This window comes from Drosophila serrata, unplaced genomic scaffold (assembly GCF_035046125.1).
Source record: "Drosophila serrata isolate PLE 108 unplaced genomic scaffold, ASM3504612v1 contig_123, whole genome shotgun sequence".
Classification (NCBI taxonomy): domain Eukaryota; kingdom Metazoa; phylum Arthropoda; class Insecta; order Diptera; family Drosophilidae; genus Drosophila; species Drosophila serrata.
Window position 1 is genome coordinate 755153 of NW_028257021.1, and position 20403 is coordinate 775555.

General features: G+C 40.7%; 1 protein-coding gene across 1 annotated transcript; it reads left to right on the forward strand.

Moving 5' to 3' along the window:
- Positions 1-254: 254 nt before the first annotated feature.
- Positions 255-12762, forward strand: LOC110182514 (uncharacterized). The gene is made up of 4 exons (XM_086826007.1): positions 255-4190; positions 4261-4745; positions 4800-4985; positions 11644-12762. Exon 1 carries the CDS (start codon positions 1483-1485, stop codon positions 2071-2073), a length of 591 nt encoding a protein of 196 aa, XP_086682133.1. The 5' UTR covers positions 255-1482; the 3' UTR covers positions 2074-4190; positions 4261-4745; positions 4800-4985; positions 11644-12762.
- The last annotated feature ends 7641 nt before the right edge of the window (positions 12763-20403 follow it).

The window sequence follows — 20403 nt, forward strand, 5'->3', positions numbered from 1 at the left end:
GTCGAACTCCCTCCCACACGATCTGCGACCGCAACGGCAAGTGTTTAGTTATTTTTACACTTAGCCGCCACAGCCAACGATTTGTTAATGTTTTGGCCGTTTAATTCTTGGGTCCTTCACATACGCACTGCTCTGCCGACGGCATCACCCAGCAAGCTGTTCTGCTACCAAGAATAGAGGATTTTTTAATCCCACCGTTACGGCTTCAAACAATAGACATTCGCGGCTAATTAAAAATTAAAAAATTATTTTTTTTTTTCGGGTTGCGAGACGATTCCCAATACCACTAAAATCCCGCGATCTGCGACTGCGGCTGTTGTTGTTTTTTTTAATATTCTCCTTTTTCTCGCTTCGCCGCCACAGAGTCCGTGTTTATTGTTGTTGTGGTCACATCCACATATCACACAAACCTTTGTATCCGCTACCAAGAACAAGAGTTTTTTCATTCCACTTCTCCGGCGCTGAAATACCTAAACACGAGCGGCCGATAATTTGGTCGGGCCATAAATAGTTATTATTTTGGTGGGTTCCGACGAAATAAAAATCGACGTTTTATTTTTAAATCAATCGCAAACATTAACGATCTCCATATCGAGACCCACAATTAAATACGCAGATCAATAAACAAAAAGAACAAATCCGATTATTTGGAAATATTTTTTCTATTCTTCTTCTATACGGCACATTTCAGTCGGCTTCCTCGATTCGAGCGTCAAGCCTTGTAGCCAAGTTTAATTTATTTTTTCTCCACTTTATCCGTTTCTTGGCGACCCAGACCGCGCGTTATTTGGTTCTATTCCGAGAATGCCCACGGAAGACGACAAAAAACCGCGTCCGATCCCATCCATCCGTTTGGACAGGTCCCAATCCGTATCTCCGCGGGCATCCCATTTGAAGCCAAGGGCTACTACGGCCATCTGAAGGGCAAAGAGCAATCTGTCCGTCGACACCATTCGCGGTTCCTCGCCTGTAACAACTCGGTCAGCTGCAAAATAGGCTCAGAATGCGATAGATGCCGCTCTCAAACGCTTCATTGCCACCACGGATCGGGTTAGCCACTTCGAGGCTACGATCCACACTCTAGGCGCAGGAGAAATCACCCAGCCCTCTTCTTCCACGTGTCAAGTGCGTCGCGACCAAAACCGGGCTTTGTGGGAAAAGGTGAATAAGAGTTACGAGAGCTGCTCCGAACTGTTCTCCGTGTCCGACGACGGCGCGGACACTTCAACGGTGTTAGAAGCTAAGTATAGCTACTATCTATAGTAACTAACGATCTAGACGCGTTTCTGACTGGACGTCATCGGACGCTGGAGGCCATCGACGACGTTACGCCTACCAGCTCAGAACATTTTCCGCCAAAGTTGTCGACTCCGAGGGCCCCAGCGCCTCGGCTTTATTCTTGCGTCTTCAGGGTGACTCCAACACCCAGAAGGTGTGACCAGGGAAAACCACCCCCTGCGAAGATGTCCCCGTTTCCTCAAAATGACCGTAATCGAGAGATCAAATATCATCCGAAGAAAGAAACTCTGCTTGAATTGTTTGGCACGAGGCCATCAGCAGCGGGATAGCCCCAGTGTTCACTCCTGCCTTACATGCCGCAGACGGCATCACACCCTGCTGCATCCCAGAAACTGTTCCTCCAGTGTTCAGATTGCTCCTGAACCTTCCAGCACAGTAACCGCATCGATCCAAAGGATATCCGCGTTCTCCACGCGAATCACTACTCCCAACGCCTTCAATTACTGGGTACCCTACGACATCAAGAGCAGACGTTCCCGAGGTATTTTATCCTACCCATGCCGAGTCTGCAGCGGAATCCATCCTCTTCGAAAATGCCACAAGTTCCTCAGGCTTAGTGGTGAGAAGAGGCTCAGCGCGGTCTCCACCAACCGCTACAGTTCCAACTATTTGGCCCACGAACATTCCCAAGGCAAGTGCCACAGTGGTGACCGATGCAAGACGTGCAATCAGCATCACCACACGCTGCTGCATATGCCTAAAAGTCCAGTTCCCGCACCCCGATCCCAGCATCGGATGACTCCGTGCTTATTTACTGACCGCTCTTCTACATGATACATTTTTTTCCAGTCCGCTTCGAGAAGATACCACCGCTTCTCACCACGCGGACGCTCTGATCAGAGGTCAATGCCGAGGATGCCCCCATACTTCATCCGCTACCGACGTCGACGTCTCCCCTAGGATCCTGCGCCCCCCTCCGGCACACCTCAGCCACTCCACGGCCTTCGTCCACCGCTCCTCAGCTGCACTCCGGTGCGCATAGGCAATTTCCGCCGCAAGCCAGGAAACCCTGCAGAACGCGGCAGCGCTTATACAGGACGAATATGTTGCAACCCGAGTGATTGCAAGGGGGGGAGAATGTTCACGTCAGGAGGCCCTTCGCGGCGCGAAGTCCCGCAAGTCGGCTCTTCACGCACTGCTCATCGGGCTAGTCTAAGCGCTCCCGCGCCCACTCTTCGATGTTCGCGAACGCCCGCTCCCGAGTTCCCGAGCTTCGCTCGCTACTAGGCGAGCTAAGGGACGGCTAGTTCGCGCTCCACTTCTCGGGCCCGCTCTCGCACTGTTAAGCTTAGCTTATCGGTCACGAGCACAGCCCTTATATTTAAGCTAGTCAGTTCTATGTATGATGGGTAATAAAGCAAAAGCACTTATTCGAGCTCCACGCGCCCCCGACTTATGATTCTAACCACTACGGGTTATGTACTTTGTGACTGCGTCGCGGGAGCTATTTTCCAGTACAGGATCTTTAGCGGCAGGATCGCCCCCCTACAAACACCCATGTTCCTAGCGAGATAATGAAAGTCCCAATATTTAATTTAGTCCCATGTCCTGACGAGTTCAACTACATCCTTACGAATCTGTATTTGATAAGTTTTATAAGTGCGAAGATAAGGTCTATAACACACATACAGGTAAACCAATTTTCGATAAGTGTTTGGTAGGAATTATTAAGCAAGAACCTACTGAATGTAAATACACTAAAGCACACAAAAACTTCCAAGTCAATTATGTAGAACCAAACATATTAGTCACTTGGAATATTCCAGAAACACTTGTTAATCAAAATTACATCAACAATAGAGTTTCTATACAAGGAAGCAACATTATTAAAATAAAGAATTATACTATGCATATAAATGAATACATCATTTCTAACAACCTTGCAGATTTTACACAGTCAATTTATATTGCTAACAACATAACCATGTGAAATATTACAGCATGTTTCAAATCATATGTCTTACATCTTTTGTCAGTTATAAATTTAAGAATATACCTAAGAAACTCGTTGTTAAATATAAGAAAACACAAGAAGAACAATCGATCCCGGAACAAATTGTAAATGATCAGATCATACCGGAAAATAACATCATGATTTTTCCCACATTATCCGCCTGAGGACAGGCTAAATTAAAAGGTTGGGGGAGTGACATATCCACAGTCCCATAGACTTTAGCACATGCCTACTTATTCCACATATGTAAACTTATGAATCATCATCGAATGATAACCATAGAGTCATCGGACACCACAACTCCACACGAGTCCGACTTTAGAATAAACACAAGTCCCCTGTAGTAGACTAAACAATTTTATTGTCTAAACATCCTTTCCTATTTGTCGCGGTCATACGCTCAAAGTTCGGACTCGTTAGCTCGAAAACAAAATTATCAAATTTCAAAAGAGCACTTGTATCCAAGAGCGAATGCACTTGAATCCAAGAGAAATTAAAGAATCAATTAAGCTCTCTCTCAGAATCTTTCGAAGTCCATCAAGATCCACAAAAGGTCGAAACCGAGGCTTGATCGTCAGCCATCCTAGTTCAATAAGCAGAGTTCAGTTTGAGACACGAAATTATTCTGTCGGTGTTCTTCATATAAAAATATTTTGTAAATTATTCGGTTAAGTAAAAATAAAAATAATTTTTTTTTTAAACTTACGAATAACCAAGTATTCAATTATATGTATTTATAAATATATTTATTTAAAAATTTACTTTTTGTCAACTGTGCAAGGAAGTAGGCTTGGTCAAATTCCAAAAGTGAAAAAAACCAAAATTATACCTCAAAAATAAAATACCTTTAAAATTTGACTTTATACAAAAAAAGTGTACGTTTTAGCTATAGTTCTATGGTTAAATCTAGCACATTTGACGTGGTGACCCTTCCAAGGTGTGCTTTTTCCTAAAATTGTTACATATAAGTAGAAAATACTTAGTCAAAGAGTGTTTCACCTCTGTAGTTTACATCGGTGCTGGCGTCCTTATCCTCAAGATGGCGCGTTTTGAGGCTCAGGCATAAGCTACCCATGCCGAACGCTATCCTCCAGTATGTAAGATAAAGCGGTAGCGGGCTGTCAAGATGTTGGGATTCTGACTCTGCAGCTGTTTCAGCGCCAATTCCCCTTGGATAGCGATGCGAAGAGTGCCGTTGCCTTTGTTCACCATCGATAGCTTGGCCCCCTCCCACAGAGCTTCCTGCTAAAGGACCGTTTGCGTCAGCCACTTTCTCGTCAGGCAATCGGAGGAATTTACGAAGCTGCTTTCCGTTCCCACGTTTGGTTCAAAGTAAAAAGTCTTAAGAGTGACGCATTGGTGTCTGCACCCACAATCAAATACTGGTCCTTTGGGCTGGCTTCTTTTAGGGCTCCTGCCCTGTAGTAAAACACAAGGTTAGCTTGAAGACCGTTCCGTACGAGTAAGTCAGTTATGTTCCTGCTGGCCCATGGTGAGTAGGATGCGATGTATTTTGAGGACTTTAGTCCAGCAACGGCATAACCAGAGGCAATACATGGCTCTTGGACTAAAGTTACATCCGCGAACCCTTCCTCTATGGCAATGAGGATCATCCTTTTATGGAGATTGAGCAGTAGCACCCTGAGGGACTTGGGAACCGGGCTCAACTTCACTCGACGGGTTGGCTACTTATGTCAGGTCACCGTCCTCCTCCTCCATAGACTCGTCTAGGGTAAGTTCCTGGGCAACGTCAACGATGGTTTCCAGATCTAGGTCTTTCCCCACCTCTCCTGCTTTGAGGATATGCGCATCCTTATCACCGGGGTGGCGTTTTTTGAGACGCAGGTATACGCTAGGGTAGGGATGTCTTCTGCCTCCTTTTTTATCGAGTGGTCTACACATTGGCCCTCCTATTTGGTTAACGTCCTCATAATGTGCAGTACTTTCCAGTCTGTGGTTGGGATGTCCGGATTCTGACGCTGCATTAGTTTTAGCGCTCGGTCCCCTTCGCCTTTGGGATGGATGGGATTACCTCCCTGTCCACCACCTCCATCTTGCGTAAGGGACCTTTTTTGTCGGGTCAGCCATACACTTTAAGATTTTGACCCCATTCAGCCACCCTTCACCATCAAATGTGGGCATGGGCGCTTCTTTCATCCGTGTAATTAATGAATCAACATGCCGCGTATTCATCTCGCCTCGGTAATTTTACTATTTTCATCGCTTCTATCAATAGGTGCCATGATCAAATGTCCTCACTAATCGTTGCGATTTTTTTGATGGGCTTTTTCGCATTAAAGGAGTGTCTGTTTACTTGGGTCTCCTACACATTGTTGGAATTCGTCACATTGGAAAGCTTGGCTAAGTACAGCCTGTCTCTTTAATCCTTTTCTCCGCAATTGCATTTTCTGTGGTGGCGACTCTTGATAATGGTCATTGTGTTTTGTAGTTAGTTGATTTCCCCACATGACTCAATATTACTATCTAGGTTAAGCGACATGTTGTATGTTGGGCTCTTATGTGTATGACCATTATCCTCTTTATCGTCGACAGGTTAAAGGAGGCTAGGCTGATTGGTCTGTAGTCCGCTATCCTCCACGGAAAAGCAGTATGTGCGTTAGTTTGATGCATGCCTTATATATGGCTTTAGGTGCCTCATAGATGGCTCATGTGCTCTTAAGCGAGGTTCATGCTTAGCCTTGCCGTGTCCTTTATGTCTTCTATTGCTTCGCAGTATCTTTTGGAAAATGATAATGAAACATTCCCTTTTTCGACCCCCATTTTAGAGACTTGGTCATCCCTAGTTCAAGGTTTTTGAAGTAGCACAATGTCTATGTCCTTCTTGCAAGTATCAACAAATTATCCGAAGCTTCGGATTAATTGGCACTACTGTCATCATCATGGTTAATCGGGGTGGAATTGGGCAACTTATCATCGATGACAATACTATCCAACATATTTTTGTTGTCCTCCACCTCCTCCAGGATATCATCCGGTACGCCCAGGAAATCCTTAATCTTTGCCTTCCTGATTGTATTCTCCTTCAACTCTAGTTGCGACAGGCAGCTTTGATTAATAAGCAGGAGGAAGTCGTTGAGTCGTAAGCTTGACGAAAGATGACGCTCTGGCCTTCCTTGGATTGCCCCAACTGATTCTGTGAATGTGCTAGCTCTGCTAGCACTATTGCACCATTTTTGTTGTGTTACAGAATCTACTAAAAAAATGCATAAATCTATACTGATTTCAGTAAAGCATTTAACTCTGTTAACCATTCTCTCATCGTATGAAAACTCGATTTAATAGATTTTCCAAGTGATCTTCTTAATTGGATCTCAAGTTATCTGAATGGCAGGACGCAAAAAGTCCACTTTTAGTATAATTTATCTAATGTTCTAAGGCTTCGTTATTTATAAATGACCTGCCCAAAGTCTTGACCAACTCCATAGTACTTATGTACGCGGAAGATGTCAAGCTTTGCGTGTATCAAATTTACAGACAGATCTCAATAATTTTCAAACTTGGTGCCGTGTAAACTTATTAAACTTGTGGCTCGAAATGCACGCTAATGACATTGTCTCGTGTCGTTCCTAAGCCTTATACTTACACACTGAACTGCTGCTCTTTGGAAAGAGTTAATTCAGTTGATGATTTGGGAGTCCGCTTGGACCCAAAAATCCAAGTGTGCTTGGATTTATTAAACGGTGGTCGAAGGCATTTAATGACCCCTACGTCACTAAATAAAGATTACCTTCCTACCCAATTAGATTCCTCTTAATAAACTTAGCGTCATTAGCCAATCGTAGAACGATGGTAGGAATAACCTTTATTTATAACCATAACCATGGTGATGTGGAAAGTTCTGAATTGTTGAGTCAGCTCAATTTCCACGTAGAAGTACTAGATCTTATATACTACTAGTTTGGCGCCACTGTTGAACTTGTAGAGTCTTATGTGCAAATTATAATGATTTCTACACACTAATATCCAACGTAGATACCCTTCCCAAATTAAAATCTTTAATACCAACACACTTAGTTAACATGCAAGCAAACAACCTGGCAGCACGCCGGTAGTCAATTTCCTCGTATTCTGTCCTATATTTGGTGTCATACGGGCCACTTGAGTGTACTGACAGTAGCGCATCAACTTCCATTAAAATAAGAGTATTTAGAAGACTTACTGCAAGGATTTATTCAGATAGTTCTGAAACTAAGAGACTAGTTTCCGTAAAAATGGACAGGCGGGTGGACTGGCGGACAAGGCTAGATCGACTCTGCTTTTGATACTGATTAAAAATATATATACGTTATAGGGACGAAGTTGAGCATTCACGGCATCGCAAACTTCAAACTAAAATTATAATACCCCGCAAGGGTATTATGAATTTGACCACTATGTGTACAAGTAAATCAATTCACACTAGGCATTACACTGATTTTCAGTATGAAGAAAATTAATGAGAATAAAAGAACATACATTAAATCGGATTAGGGTTAACACAATACCTATAACGAGAAGCGTTAACAAGGTTGGGCGGATAATGAAGGACACTAACAACCAGTCTTTAAGAAAGAAACAATACGTAAACATTTAACAACACTTTAGCACATTTTTCTCTTGTATGTTTTGCTAATTAGACTTGATAAAACACTCTCTTCAATCCGACGAAATCCTAACGGAGACTTTCTCGGTGCCGTAACATAATCGAATGGTAGTTAAAGGAGAGCTCCTGTTTACCAAAGATTAATAAAAAGAATATTTTGCATAATAACGGACGGACAAGCACATGGTGTGGGGTTGGTCAAATAATTTGTAATAGGGCACTAATTTATACATTCTTACATCTTGATTTCTTAAATTTTCATAACATTTATGGCTTAAAGTACATTTATTATCCTAGTCTTGGTCCATCCGTTATGGGGGACTGTATATACATATATCAGAAGAAAAAAGGCCCATTTCCGACCAAATTTTTATTACTAAGTTAGTGCAGCATAAGGCTAACGCAACAACCAAAATAATTTCGGTCGTATTATATCGGTCAGTAAAAGACGGTCTCGTGTTTTCATTCAATGAGAAACCGAGACCTAAGGCTCGAACAATCTATATATATATATAAAAATGCTCTGTTCGTGTCTACATCCTTCATAGACTTGAAAAGTTCTGAACCGTTTAAGCCCAAATTTTTACACAACATGCGTTGAGGTTCCAGCTCGGTTATTGACTACTTTTTATGTTGTTAGTTTATCTGCGGTTGCAAATATATCAATTTTTTTAGCGTTTCCCCGTGCCCCTACTGCTGCGCCCTCTACAGGCAGCCAGCTGAATCAAAGCATTTCCTGTCAAACATTCAAAACATATTGAAAGAAGAAAGTTGAAAAGTTCTGAACCGTTTAAGCCCAAATTTTTAGACAACATGCGTTGAGGTTCCAGCTCGGTTATTGTCTACTTTTAATGTTGATAGCTTATCTGCATTTGCGAATATATCACTTTTTTCGCGTTTCCCCGTGCCCCTACTGCTGCACCCTCTACAGGCAGCCAGCTGAATCAAAGCATTTCCTGTCAAACATTCAAAAAAAATTTAAATAAGAAATTGGAGAAAAAATTTTATTTTTTTGTTCAGGTTCAGTAAGTAAGTAACGAGGAATCAGCAGAAAGACGAGCAGATAGGCTTGAGAGAAAACGATTGAGAGTTAGGCAGTCGCGTTCTGCAGCAATCGATTTGATTCACTCTCAAAATAATGAACGCGACGGGGCAAGGGTAGCTGAAGCGCGTTTACAGCTTGCAGAAGATTAAAACCTGCAATACAATCGTCTTGCATTCAGATATAATCCAACTATTGATTACAGCTCGAATCGAATGTCGTTATTGGACGAATGCATCAGGTCTGCATATACCGTCAGGCTCTCAAATTCAAAAACGAACCGAAAGGATTGTGTTGCGCTTCCGGGAAAGTGGAATTGCCTCAACTTGAAGCACCACCAGAGCCTCTGCACTCTCTATTCGCTGGATCTACTGCAGAATCGAAGCATTTCCTGTCGAACATTAGGAAATACAACTCTTGCTTTCAAATGACGTCATTTGGTGCGGAAATTATAACTGCACAATTCATGCCAACTTTTAAAATCAAAGGACAAATCTATCATAAAGCCGGTTCCCTGCTTCCGTTCCCAGACAGCGAACACAAATTTCTTCTTCTTGGTGATGATGGAAATGAAGTAGATGCACGTTATGGAATCAATACCTAAATACGCTGAAGAGGCACATTATTTCGCAGCTACAGAAGCTTTTTCACGAACGGAACAATTTGGTGCTTTTATTCAAAACAGCAATCGATATGATGCCTTCGGATACCCATAAAATTGTCATTCATGCAGACAAAACGCCTGCTGGAGAACATATCAAGAGATATAATGCTCCAACTATAGACGAAGTGGCAATTGTCATCGTCGGGGATCAGTTCCAACCTCGAGATATTATTCTCCATCGACGAAACGATCGATTGCTAAACGTCGCAGAAACTCACCGTTGTTACGATGCTTTGCAGTATCCACTAATCTTCTGGGATGGTGCCGATGGATACCATTTCAATGTGAAGATGGTAGATCCATTCAATGGTGTCGAAACGAATAAAAAGTGCAGCGCGATGAACTTTTACTCATACAGGTTAATGGTTCGGAGGACCGATTGCAATCATATATTGAAATGTCGTCAGTTGTTTCATCAGTACATTGTCGATATGTATGCAAAAATTGAAACAGAACGTTTGCTGTTCCTCCGATTGAATCAGACGAAACTTCGGTCCGATGAATATATACATTTGCGGGATGCTGTGATGAATGACCGTAATACAACCAACGTTGGAAAGCTCACGATTTTGCCATCCTCATACATAGGTAGTCCACGCTACATGCATGAATATGCTCAAAATGCCATGGCATATGTTCGTTGCCACAGCCGTCCAGACTTATTTATCACCTTCACATGCAATCCAGCTTGGGACGAGATAGTACAGCTGTTATTTCCTGGACAATCGTATAGGGATAGGCATGACATCACAGCCCGTGTTTTCAGACAAAAGCTCAAGTCACTGATGGATTTCATTGTGAAACATGGAGTTTTTGGATCTGTGCGGTGCTGGATGTATTCAGTAGAATGGCAGAAGAGAGGATTGCCGCATGCGCACATACTGATTTAGCTGTATGATTTTTATCAAAATTACTCCAGATGAAATCGACGATGTTATATGCGCTGAGATTCCACGGGCCGAGGTTGATACGGATTTACATGAAGTTGTCATCAAGAACATGATCCATGGCCCATGTGGTACCCTCAACCCATGTTCACCATGCATGGTAGACGGGAAGTATTCCAAGCGATATCGTCGAGCATTTACAGCCAGCACCGTAACAGGGGACGATGGATATCCTCTGTATGGGAGACGGTCAACTGAAGATGGAGGGACTTCGGCAAATTTAAACATGAGGCTGGTGATATTGAGGTAGACAATCGTTGGGTGGTTCCATACTCACCACTATTGTCAAAATCATACAAAGCGCACATCAACGTAGAATATTGCAATTCCGTGAAATCGATTAAATATATCTGCAAGTACGTGAATAAAGGCAGTGATATGGCAGTTTTTGGTGTTCAGGCAGAAAATGGTGACAACAATGCAGTACGAGTTGTCGATGAAATATCTCAATACCAGGCTGGAAGATACATAAGCAGCAACGAGGCTGCATGGAGAATTTTTTCGTTCCCCATTCATGAACGCTATCCAGATTTAGTTCACTTGGCAGTCCATTTGGAGAATGGTCAACGTGTCTATTTCACAGAAAGAAATGTGCAAGAAAGAGTCCTGAATCCGCCAGCGACAACTCTGACTGCCTTCTTCACCTTATGCCAGAAAGATGATTTTGCCAGAACCTTGATGTATTCAGAAGTGCCCTCTTAATCATAATATGCCACAGAGAAACGTGGCAGGGTACAGCTAGTGAGAAATATTTAATTGTTTAGAGCTAGAGCGAACCGTCTCATTTTATTTGATATTTCAGCGAACAAGAGAAACGCAGAGAAACTTTGTCAAACGAATAAATAATAATACACTACAGACCACGCATTTCTTATTATTTACTGGATAAATTTCCACATTTTTGCTCTGTGTCTGTCTTTTTCACAATACTTAACTAAATTCGAATAAGTAATCTGTTAAATGTGACTTTCTTCGAAACTAATAAAAACTACATGTTGCAGAACGATAACTGTTTATACTAAATACCAGGGGTCCACTAACATATATGCTTATAATATAATAAAACATAGCTGTCATACGAGCGAAACAAACAAATATATTATATTAATATATGCGTTTTGATCTTAATTTCAGATACTGGATTTTTCGATCTTGGGGTCGAATTGGTACCACTATTGGAAATTCAACAATTGAGGTGTTTGATACAATTATCCCCGCCATCAAAGTCTTTCAAAAAGTTTATTTTGATAAAATTGGAAATGATTTCGAAAAGAGAGACAACTTTGTTAAAATTACTGGACATATGTGCCCAATAGAAATTCAGTATGATGACAAACCGAATATTTGTTTACATGAAACACAATCTGTTAATTCGAGTCTTTATGCTTCCGTATAAAATTTAATACGGCTCATGTTCGATGTTGATTTTATGAAAAAGACATTGATGGAGTTTCATATTGATATGGAAAAATGCCATTGGAAAAACTCAGCGTAATTCAACTACAATCTGCTTATAAAGTGTTAAGCGAAATTTTTGAATTAATCAAATCTGGATCCAGTAATGTAAAACTTATTGATGCGACAAATCGATTTTATACCTTGATTCCTCATAGTTTTGGAATACAGTCTCCAGACTTAATTAAAACTTATAAACAAATCAAAGACTTACGAGAAGTGTTAGATTCATCATATGGACAAACAGTATGCGCAATTAAATACTAAATTAGATCCATTAGATAAAAGTAGTTAAGAGTTTTCCATTCTTAAGAATTATGTTAAGAATACTCATGCTCAACAAATTTTGCCGGCTTTTCAGAAGCTCCACCAACTGGTTATATGTTCGGCAAAGGAAATTATTTTGCAGATATGGTGTCAAAATCAGCCAATTATTGTTGCACAACCCAGCAAAACTCAACTGGATTAATGCTTCTTTCTGAAGTTGCCTTGGGAGATATGATGCAATGCACTGGAGCTAAATATGTATGTTACAAAACTGCCGAAGGATAAACACAGTTGCATCGGTCGAGGTGTTACAATGCCTAATCCAAATGAAAGTTATTTACGAAGTGATGAAGTTGAAATACCTTTGGGGCAAGCAGTCACCAAGTCAAGTATAAAATATATATTGTGTATGATGTTGCCCAGGTGAATGTGCAGTATCTGTTTCGGATGGAATTTAAATACTAATATTAGCTTAAACATATGAACATATTAAATTTAAGTGTATTAAATAAATCCAAATATAAAATGTTACGGAACAGTAATTTTTTAAGGGAATTTCTTAATCAATTAAAAAGAACACAGTAAAACTAAAAGTTAACTACCATTATCACAAAAGGCATTTTGTAAGCGTAAGAAACTATAGGATTTGAAAGGATTGATTTTTTTTTAAAATTGATTTGCAACGTATGAGCAAGGCCGCGCACCACTTTTTAAATTTTGGAAAAGCTCGGCAAACACCTTACGAAATACATACTTTCAAAAGTTAGCACCCATCTAAAATTTATATAAAATTAAATATTTTATTTAATATAATAAAAATCATTTCCAAGATGCTCCCGTTACATGGACAGATTTAAGAAAAAACAGGCTGTGTGGCTAGCCGGAAATATGAGTAAAAGGGTTTGTGTCCAAACTGATTGTATTATGAAGAAACTGGCGTAATGCTTAATAGAAAATTAGAATCTGATCTTTTTAATATGCTTTTATTAGTTGGGGATGTGTGTATGTATGTAAGTAGATGGGATTCCTAACAAGCGGGACAGCTTTGATCTTTTTATCGCTAATTAGGGTCAGTAATTAGATAAATTATGGTTATCTGACACCTGTCACCCCTTAAAAGGGTAGGGTAATAAAAATTAATTAGGGTCTTTGATTAAATGGTGTGAGGACACGTGAGAAACGTGTGTGGAAGCGCTACCGCCACGAAGACGCAGTCGATACGGCTAAGAGTGCGAATGCGACGGAGCGATATCGAAACACGTTCAATCCGCTTTCAATCATCCTCCCACAATCGAATCCCTCCAAAAAGGGATGGAGGGTGAAAAGGTGTCATAGAAGGCTGTGCACACCTGCGATCACACAAGGCATTGAAGAGGGAGGGAGGGATGAAAAGGTCACCGCCGAGATTTTCATTGATGATAAAAAGGATCACTTGTGTGTGCACAAAAGGAGACATTTGTGTGTGCCCGAAAGGAGATGCTCATCAACGAAAAAGGGAGGGAGCAACTTATGAACCCGTCTCCAATCCAAACACTTACAATGAAGTGAAGAGGCATTAGTAGTAAGATAATACGGGTTCTGGCTCAAAAGTAATAAATCATGTCTAAAAAAGGGGGTGGGGGTGACCCTAATTAGTCACGCATGGCTGCACACAGGTGTCTTAATAACCTAATTAGCATAAAAAGGTCACTTAATTAAGTTAGAAAGGGTGTGGGGGTGACCCTAACAAGTCACGTATGGTTGCACACAGGTGTCTTAATTACCTAATTAGCATAAAAAGGTCACTTAATTAAGTTAGAAAGGGTGTGGGGGTGACCCTAAAAAGTCACGTATGGTTGCACACAGGTGTCTTAATGACCTAATTATCATAAAAAGGTCACTTAATTAAGTTAGAAAGGGTGTGGGAGGGTGAGGATCACCCCAAAAAAAATGGTGAAAGTGGGTGAGGTGTTTTGTCATGTCTTGTCTTGCCTTGTTTTTTTCTCACTCCAAAGGTGTGTGTGTGTGAGGGGTGTTTTTTCATGCGTAAAAATGTGTGGTTGCTTAGAGTGATCTTTAGCCGAATAGGGAGTGTAGGAGTGTGAGAGAGGGGTGTTTTGTGATGCTTACGAATTTGTAAAACGATATTTAGGTTGAGTAGTAGGAGGAGGAGGAGGGGGAAGTTGTTTTATTATGCGTGTCCGTTTTGTTGATTCAATTAGGGTTGTAGATGGTATCTGTTAGTGTAACCTGTCTTCAGTGATCTTGTGAGAACTTCGAGAACTTCCCCCTCTTTAGCGAGCATTAGATGGGAAAGTGTGCGTGAATATCTAAAGTATGGTGCTTCTCTTGGACGTTGATGCACTAAGGTCAGTACATTCAAGTGGCCCGTATGACACCAGGCACGTGCCTGTTTGGGTTAGGTGTTAGTAGGCGCGATGGAAAATATAGGACAGAATACGAGGAAAATTGACTACCGGCGTGCTGCCAGATTGTTAGCTTGCATGCTTACTAAGTGTGTTAGTATTAAAGATTTTAATTTGGGAAGGGTATCTACGTTAGAGATTAGTGTGTACAAATCATTATAATTTGCACATAGCACTCTAAAAGGTTCATGCAGTTCAAAGGAGGTTCTACAGTGGCGCAACACTAATGGGATATAGGATCTAGTAGTTCTACATGGTACATGGAAATTAAGCTGACTCAACAAGTCAGCACTTTCCACATCACCATGGATAAGGTTAAAAATAAAGGTTATCCCTAGCATCGTTCTACGATTGGCTAAGGACGGCAAGTTTATTAATAGGAGTCTACTAGAGTAGGAAGGTAATCTTTGGTTTGCATCCCAATTTAAACCGCGTAGAGCGAAAAGTAAAAAGTTCTTTTGAACCGACTCAATGCGTTTACTATGGACGCCGTACTGAGGGCTCCAAACGCAGCATCCATATTCTAGGATAGGACGAACTAAGGAAGTATATAAGGATTTGGTAACATAGGGGTCATTGAATTCCTTCGACCACCGTTTAATAAATCCAAGCACACCCCTGGCTCTATTCACCATAGACGAAATATGATCAATAAAGTCAAGTTTTGGGTCCAAGCGGACGCCCAAATCGTCAACAGAATTAATTCTTTCCAAAGAGCAGCAGTTCAGCGTGTAAGTAGCAAGCTTAGGAACGACACGTGAGAATGTCATTAGCTTGCATTTCGAGTCATTTAAGTTTAATAAGTTTACACGGCACCAAGTTTGAAAATTATTAAGATCTGTTTGTAAATCCGACTGGCAGGCAACGTCATTGTATTGCACGCAAATCTTGACGTCATCCGCGTACATAAGTACTCTGGAGTTAGTCAAGACTTTGGGCAGGTCATTTATGAACAATGTAAACAATAAGGGTCCCAAATGGCTTCCTTGCGGGACACCAGATGTAACCCTTAGAACATTGGATAAATTATTCTTAAAGAGGACCTTTTGCGTCCTGCCATTCAAATAACTAGAGATCCAATTAAGAAGATCACTTGGAAAACCCATTGAATCGAGTTTTTTAACGAGGAGAGAATGGTTAACAGAGTCAAATGCTTTACTGAAATCAGTATAGATTACATCTGTCTGACAATTATTATGGAAGCCCTTTATAATATAGGAAGAGAGCTCCAAAAGATTTGTTGTTGTTGATCTTCGCTTCATAAAACCATGTTGACATGGAGAAATAACCGATCTACAAAGGTGCTGTAAGTGAGGGGTGATAATGTTTTCAAATAATTTAGGGATGGCCGACAACTTAGAGATTTCTCTATAATTGCTGGCATCCAATTTGCTACCTTTTTTATGGAGAGGAATAATAAACGATTCCTTCCAAATAATGGGAAAGTGGGAGGTTTCCAAGGACAAGGTAAACAATTTCAGAAGGGGATAACACAGGGCGTCAGCACAATACCTGAGCACACAGCCAGGAATTCCGTCGGGACCTGGCGAATAAACTGGCTTGACACGATGAAGATCTAAAAGGAGAGAGCTTTCGTTTAGGCTGGGACAGAAAATTAAGTTTGATTTGGGTATGTCGTAGGAATAGGTCTGGTGTAGATACGAAGAGCTAGAATAGGTTGTTTGAAAAAACTGCGAAAATAGATCGGCTATTGCCTGATCATTATTTGCATTAGAATTTTCAAATGAAAGCGAGGAAGGATTTGTTTTAGGCTTACGTTTAGTGTTAACGAAATTATAAAACTGTTTTGGGTCCTGTGAGAACTGGGCCCTGCAACGAGTTAAATAGTTTTTATAACACTGCGCGTTCAGCACGGTAAAGTTTGACCGAGCTGATAAATAAGATGAAAGGGCAGATTGAGAACCGGTGATTTTAAATTTAGCATACAGTCTAGATTTTTTATTTTTAAGTCGGCTCAACTCTTTAGTAAACCACGGCGGTTTATTCGAGTTTGGCGGATAATATAACGGAACACATTCAGTAAAAAATGAATTCATGGCGCTGTAAAAAATATCCACGGCAACTGCCATGTCAGTGCACATGTATAGATCAGACCAATTGAACTCGTTTATAAAATTATTCAGCCGTTCAAAGTCCGTTTTGCGAAAACATAGGACTTTATTGGCAGGACGATCAGAAATATTCTGTACGTCACACCCAATATCAAGAGTCACATCGAAAGTTGGATGATAAGGATCTTCGGGCTGCGTCAGAGGCGCCACCCTTGCTAAACTGACTCTCGCAGGATCAGAGACGAAGCAAAGATCGAGCAAGCGCTGTAAGGAATTTCGAACATGGTTGACTTGAGACAGCGAAATGTCAAACAAGCCAGCGATAAAGTCATGTTGTGTAGGTGTATGGAGAGTATTGGTGGAATTATTTGAGCACCAAATAGCACCAGGGATATTAAAATCTCCTAGAACTACCAACTGGTCTCTATCCAAAAGTCTACTGGAAACCATCTGAATAGCGGAATGGTGATTCCAATAAATAGGAAGTTCCGACAGTGGAGGTATGTAGGAACAGGTAATAAAAATGGAGCTACCTTTGATAGATAGCTTCACACAGAGGAATTCAACATCGTTACATTCCTCGAAGGTTAATAATTCTGACGTGAGTGAGGAGTCCACCGCTATTAGAACTCCACCCCCGCGTCTGACAGGGCGATCTAGCCGATATACCGTGAACACAGCTGGAAAAACTTCGGAGCTCAGAATCTCCGGCTTTAACCAGGTTTCTGTGAGCACAATAACCTGAGATACAAACGAAAGGCTATCAGAATACAAGTTAGGAAGCTTACTACGTAAGCCTCTTGCATTCTGATAGGAAATACCTAGGGAGTGGGTTAGTTTTTTGGATCGGGATTGGAAGACGTAGAAGGCGCAGTGGTATGATCAGGCCTGGGAAGAGTTATTCCACAGGCCGCTTTTTCTTTTTCTTCGCCTCGAACTCCTTAACAACGACGTACTCTGGCCAGAAGTTGGGAGAGCAAATAGTATTAAAGAGCTCGTTAGGGACATTTATTTTAAAAGATGAAATGTCCCTTGCCTAAGAAAATTTGAATTTTTCCACCTTTATCTTAATTTTATCGGCTCTGGTTTTGCCTTGTATAACAGCTATAACAGCTATAAGGGCTTTTGGCAAGGCAGATTGGTTATCTGCCGTGCCATTGTCGGCCGGTATTCCGGGCCTAACACCCTGGGTAGATAATGGTGTGTGCACGGGACTTTGAGGGGTCAATATTTGCGACCCCCCAGGGGATAAAACAGAAATCACCGGCGGTACGGGCACTCCCGCTGCACATTCGGATACCGAATCTTTCCTAGCGCTCGATCTCAGCACTCTTGGAATTAATGCTGAGGTCGAGGGCTGTGCCGTGGGAGGCTGTTGCTGAGAGACTGTTGCGGGTAGTTGGGGTCCGTCTACATGCTGCCCACCAGTAGCAGTTTTTTTGCGCCTAGGAGACTCATTTAATAGCGTAAGGCTATTAAATTGGGTGTCCAGCGCCAAGAACATATCAAGAGTTTTACGAAAACTCGTTAAAATGCCCTTAAAACCGCTTTTGGTTTGCCGCATGAAAGACATCATCTCCCTTTCTACATCGCGACAGGCCTCACAACAGAAACGCAGGCCGAAGTTTTTTTTTACATCGTCCACCGTCCGAGCTGCAACTCCAATACACTTGGCGTGCATGACGTTGTCGCACAGCCAGCAGCCGATTGTAAGGTCACCTGCAACAACTGCCTTTTTGCAGGTTTTGACTAAACAGACAATATTTCCGGACATTGTATAGACTTACCACTGTACTTGTACTTTGAAAAAATAAAAACAGAGCAATTAAGAAAGAAGTGAAGAGTCTCAGCGAGAGCGAGAGAGCGGGAGAGCGAATGAGATTAGATTAGATAAGAAGTGCAGCGGCACAGCTAAAGCGAGAGAGTGAGAGAGCGTGGGAGATAGATAGATAAAACGTTTAGCTGTTGCGACGGCGCAAACAAAAGCTAGACGAAGAAGGCACAAAAAGGAATGCAAAATATGCAAAAGCTAACACTAGCAGCACAACTAAATTGGAAAATAAAGCCAATTATGTACACAAAATAGTATAGCTGCATGCACACGCAAAGTGAACGGGAAGTTATAAACACAAATTAGAAAATTTAAGTTAACCCTGGTGGTTAGAATCAATCTTTAATACAAAACGAGAGCGCAAGAAAAAAACACGTACGTTCACTTGGAAAGATGAAATGATGATAACTTGTATTAAGTTAAGGGGAGGGTAATCTTAAATGTTTCAATTCTGTAGTGGAGAGGGGGGTGGTGGTGGTGGTGGTTCCTAACAGAATATACACAAAAACTAATGAGATCGTTTATTAAGTCAAATACGGTTTTTTTTAATCATATTCGTGTTACATTAGTTTCCATTGAGTTTTTTAAACAATTTAATGTATCGTTCCATCAGTTTTAAGGCATCTTCTTCCTTCTTTTCAACATGCATACACCTGCAGGTGTCAGGTCCGACTTTACAATCATCATATGCCCTTGCGCAGGATGATAGGTGCTCCCCATACTTGGAATGAATTACGGGGGTGGCTTCAACATCTTTAAAAAAAGTATAAAATGATTTCAACTTCGAAACATGTTCCTTGAAGATCTCACTCCCATGCTCCTTTAAAAACTCTTAAATTTTTGAGGAAATCATTTATTTTTTCTTTCAACGTAATAGGCTGAATCTTAAACTAAAGTCGGCTGGATATAAATCTTTGTATTATACTTAGAAAACAGATGTTAAAAATGCAACGGCTGTTGATAGACCCACCCTCGAAAACAAATTCAAAACAATAGATTTGGTTTTTTTTTCTCTTTATTTTAGAATTTCAATATATGATGAAATTAATTTTCTAACTTTATATTGTTGAATTACAAAATGAAAACAAGCACACGTTTCTATATTATCATTATAAAATTTACATAAATTTAAATGTTCTCCAAATGTTGTTTTCATAAACTCCTTCACGTCAATACTCATGATCATGTTCCTTGACTCCAGCAGTAATTTTAAGTCCTCTTTTGAAATCATAATTCAAAATGTATTAACAAATAAATTAATTTTATTTATCAGAGAAGAATAATTCGGTATCTTAAGATTGTTATTAGAATCCGACATTTCGTAAACTTCTTTTCTCGACTCTCAAATTGTGAATGAAAGAATGAATGTTGAAAAGTTGTTGTTGTTAGCAGTTTTCTTGTGTGTAAAAGTTTCAGATTTTATGAGCAGACACCATCTCGAGCATGTAATGAACAATATGGGAAGTGGTTTCCATCCATTATTTTTAGAGGGACATCCAATTTCATGAATGTTAATTACATCATCAATTTCTAAAATTTTTTGTAGGAATAACCTTTTTTAATATCCCTTACAAATTATTTCCTTTTTTTTTTCTAATTATTTCTCTTAAATACATTTGTGTTTCTTTGAAAAAGTATACTCCATCGTTCCAATAAATTTTATGATGTTTTTTTGTTAACCAAGTAGCTGTTTTTCTACATTTTTTATTCAATTCAATAAAATCATGCGGAGAGTGTATGAGAAAATTAGCGTTCCGTTACTTAGTTTAGGATTAATATATGTATCCCAACTGCGGAATGCAATCGGTAGATTGGATCCACTTTTTATAATATCATACATTTTAATTTTCCTTGAATCGCTGGG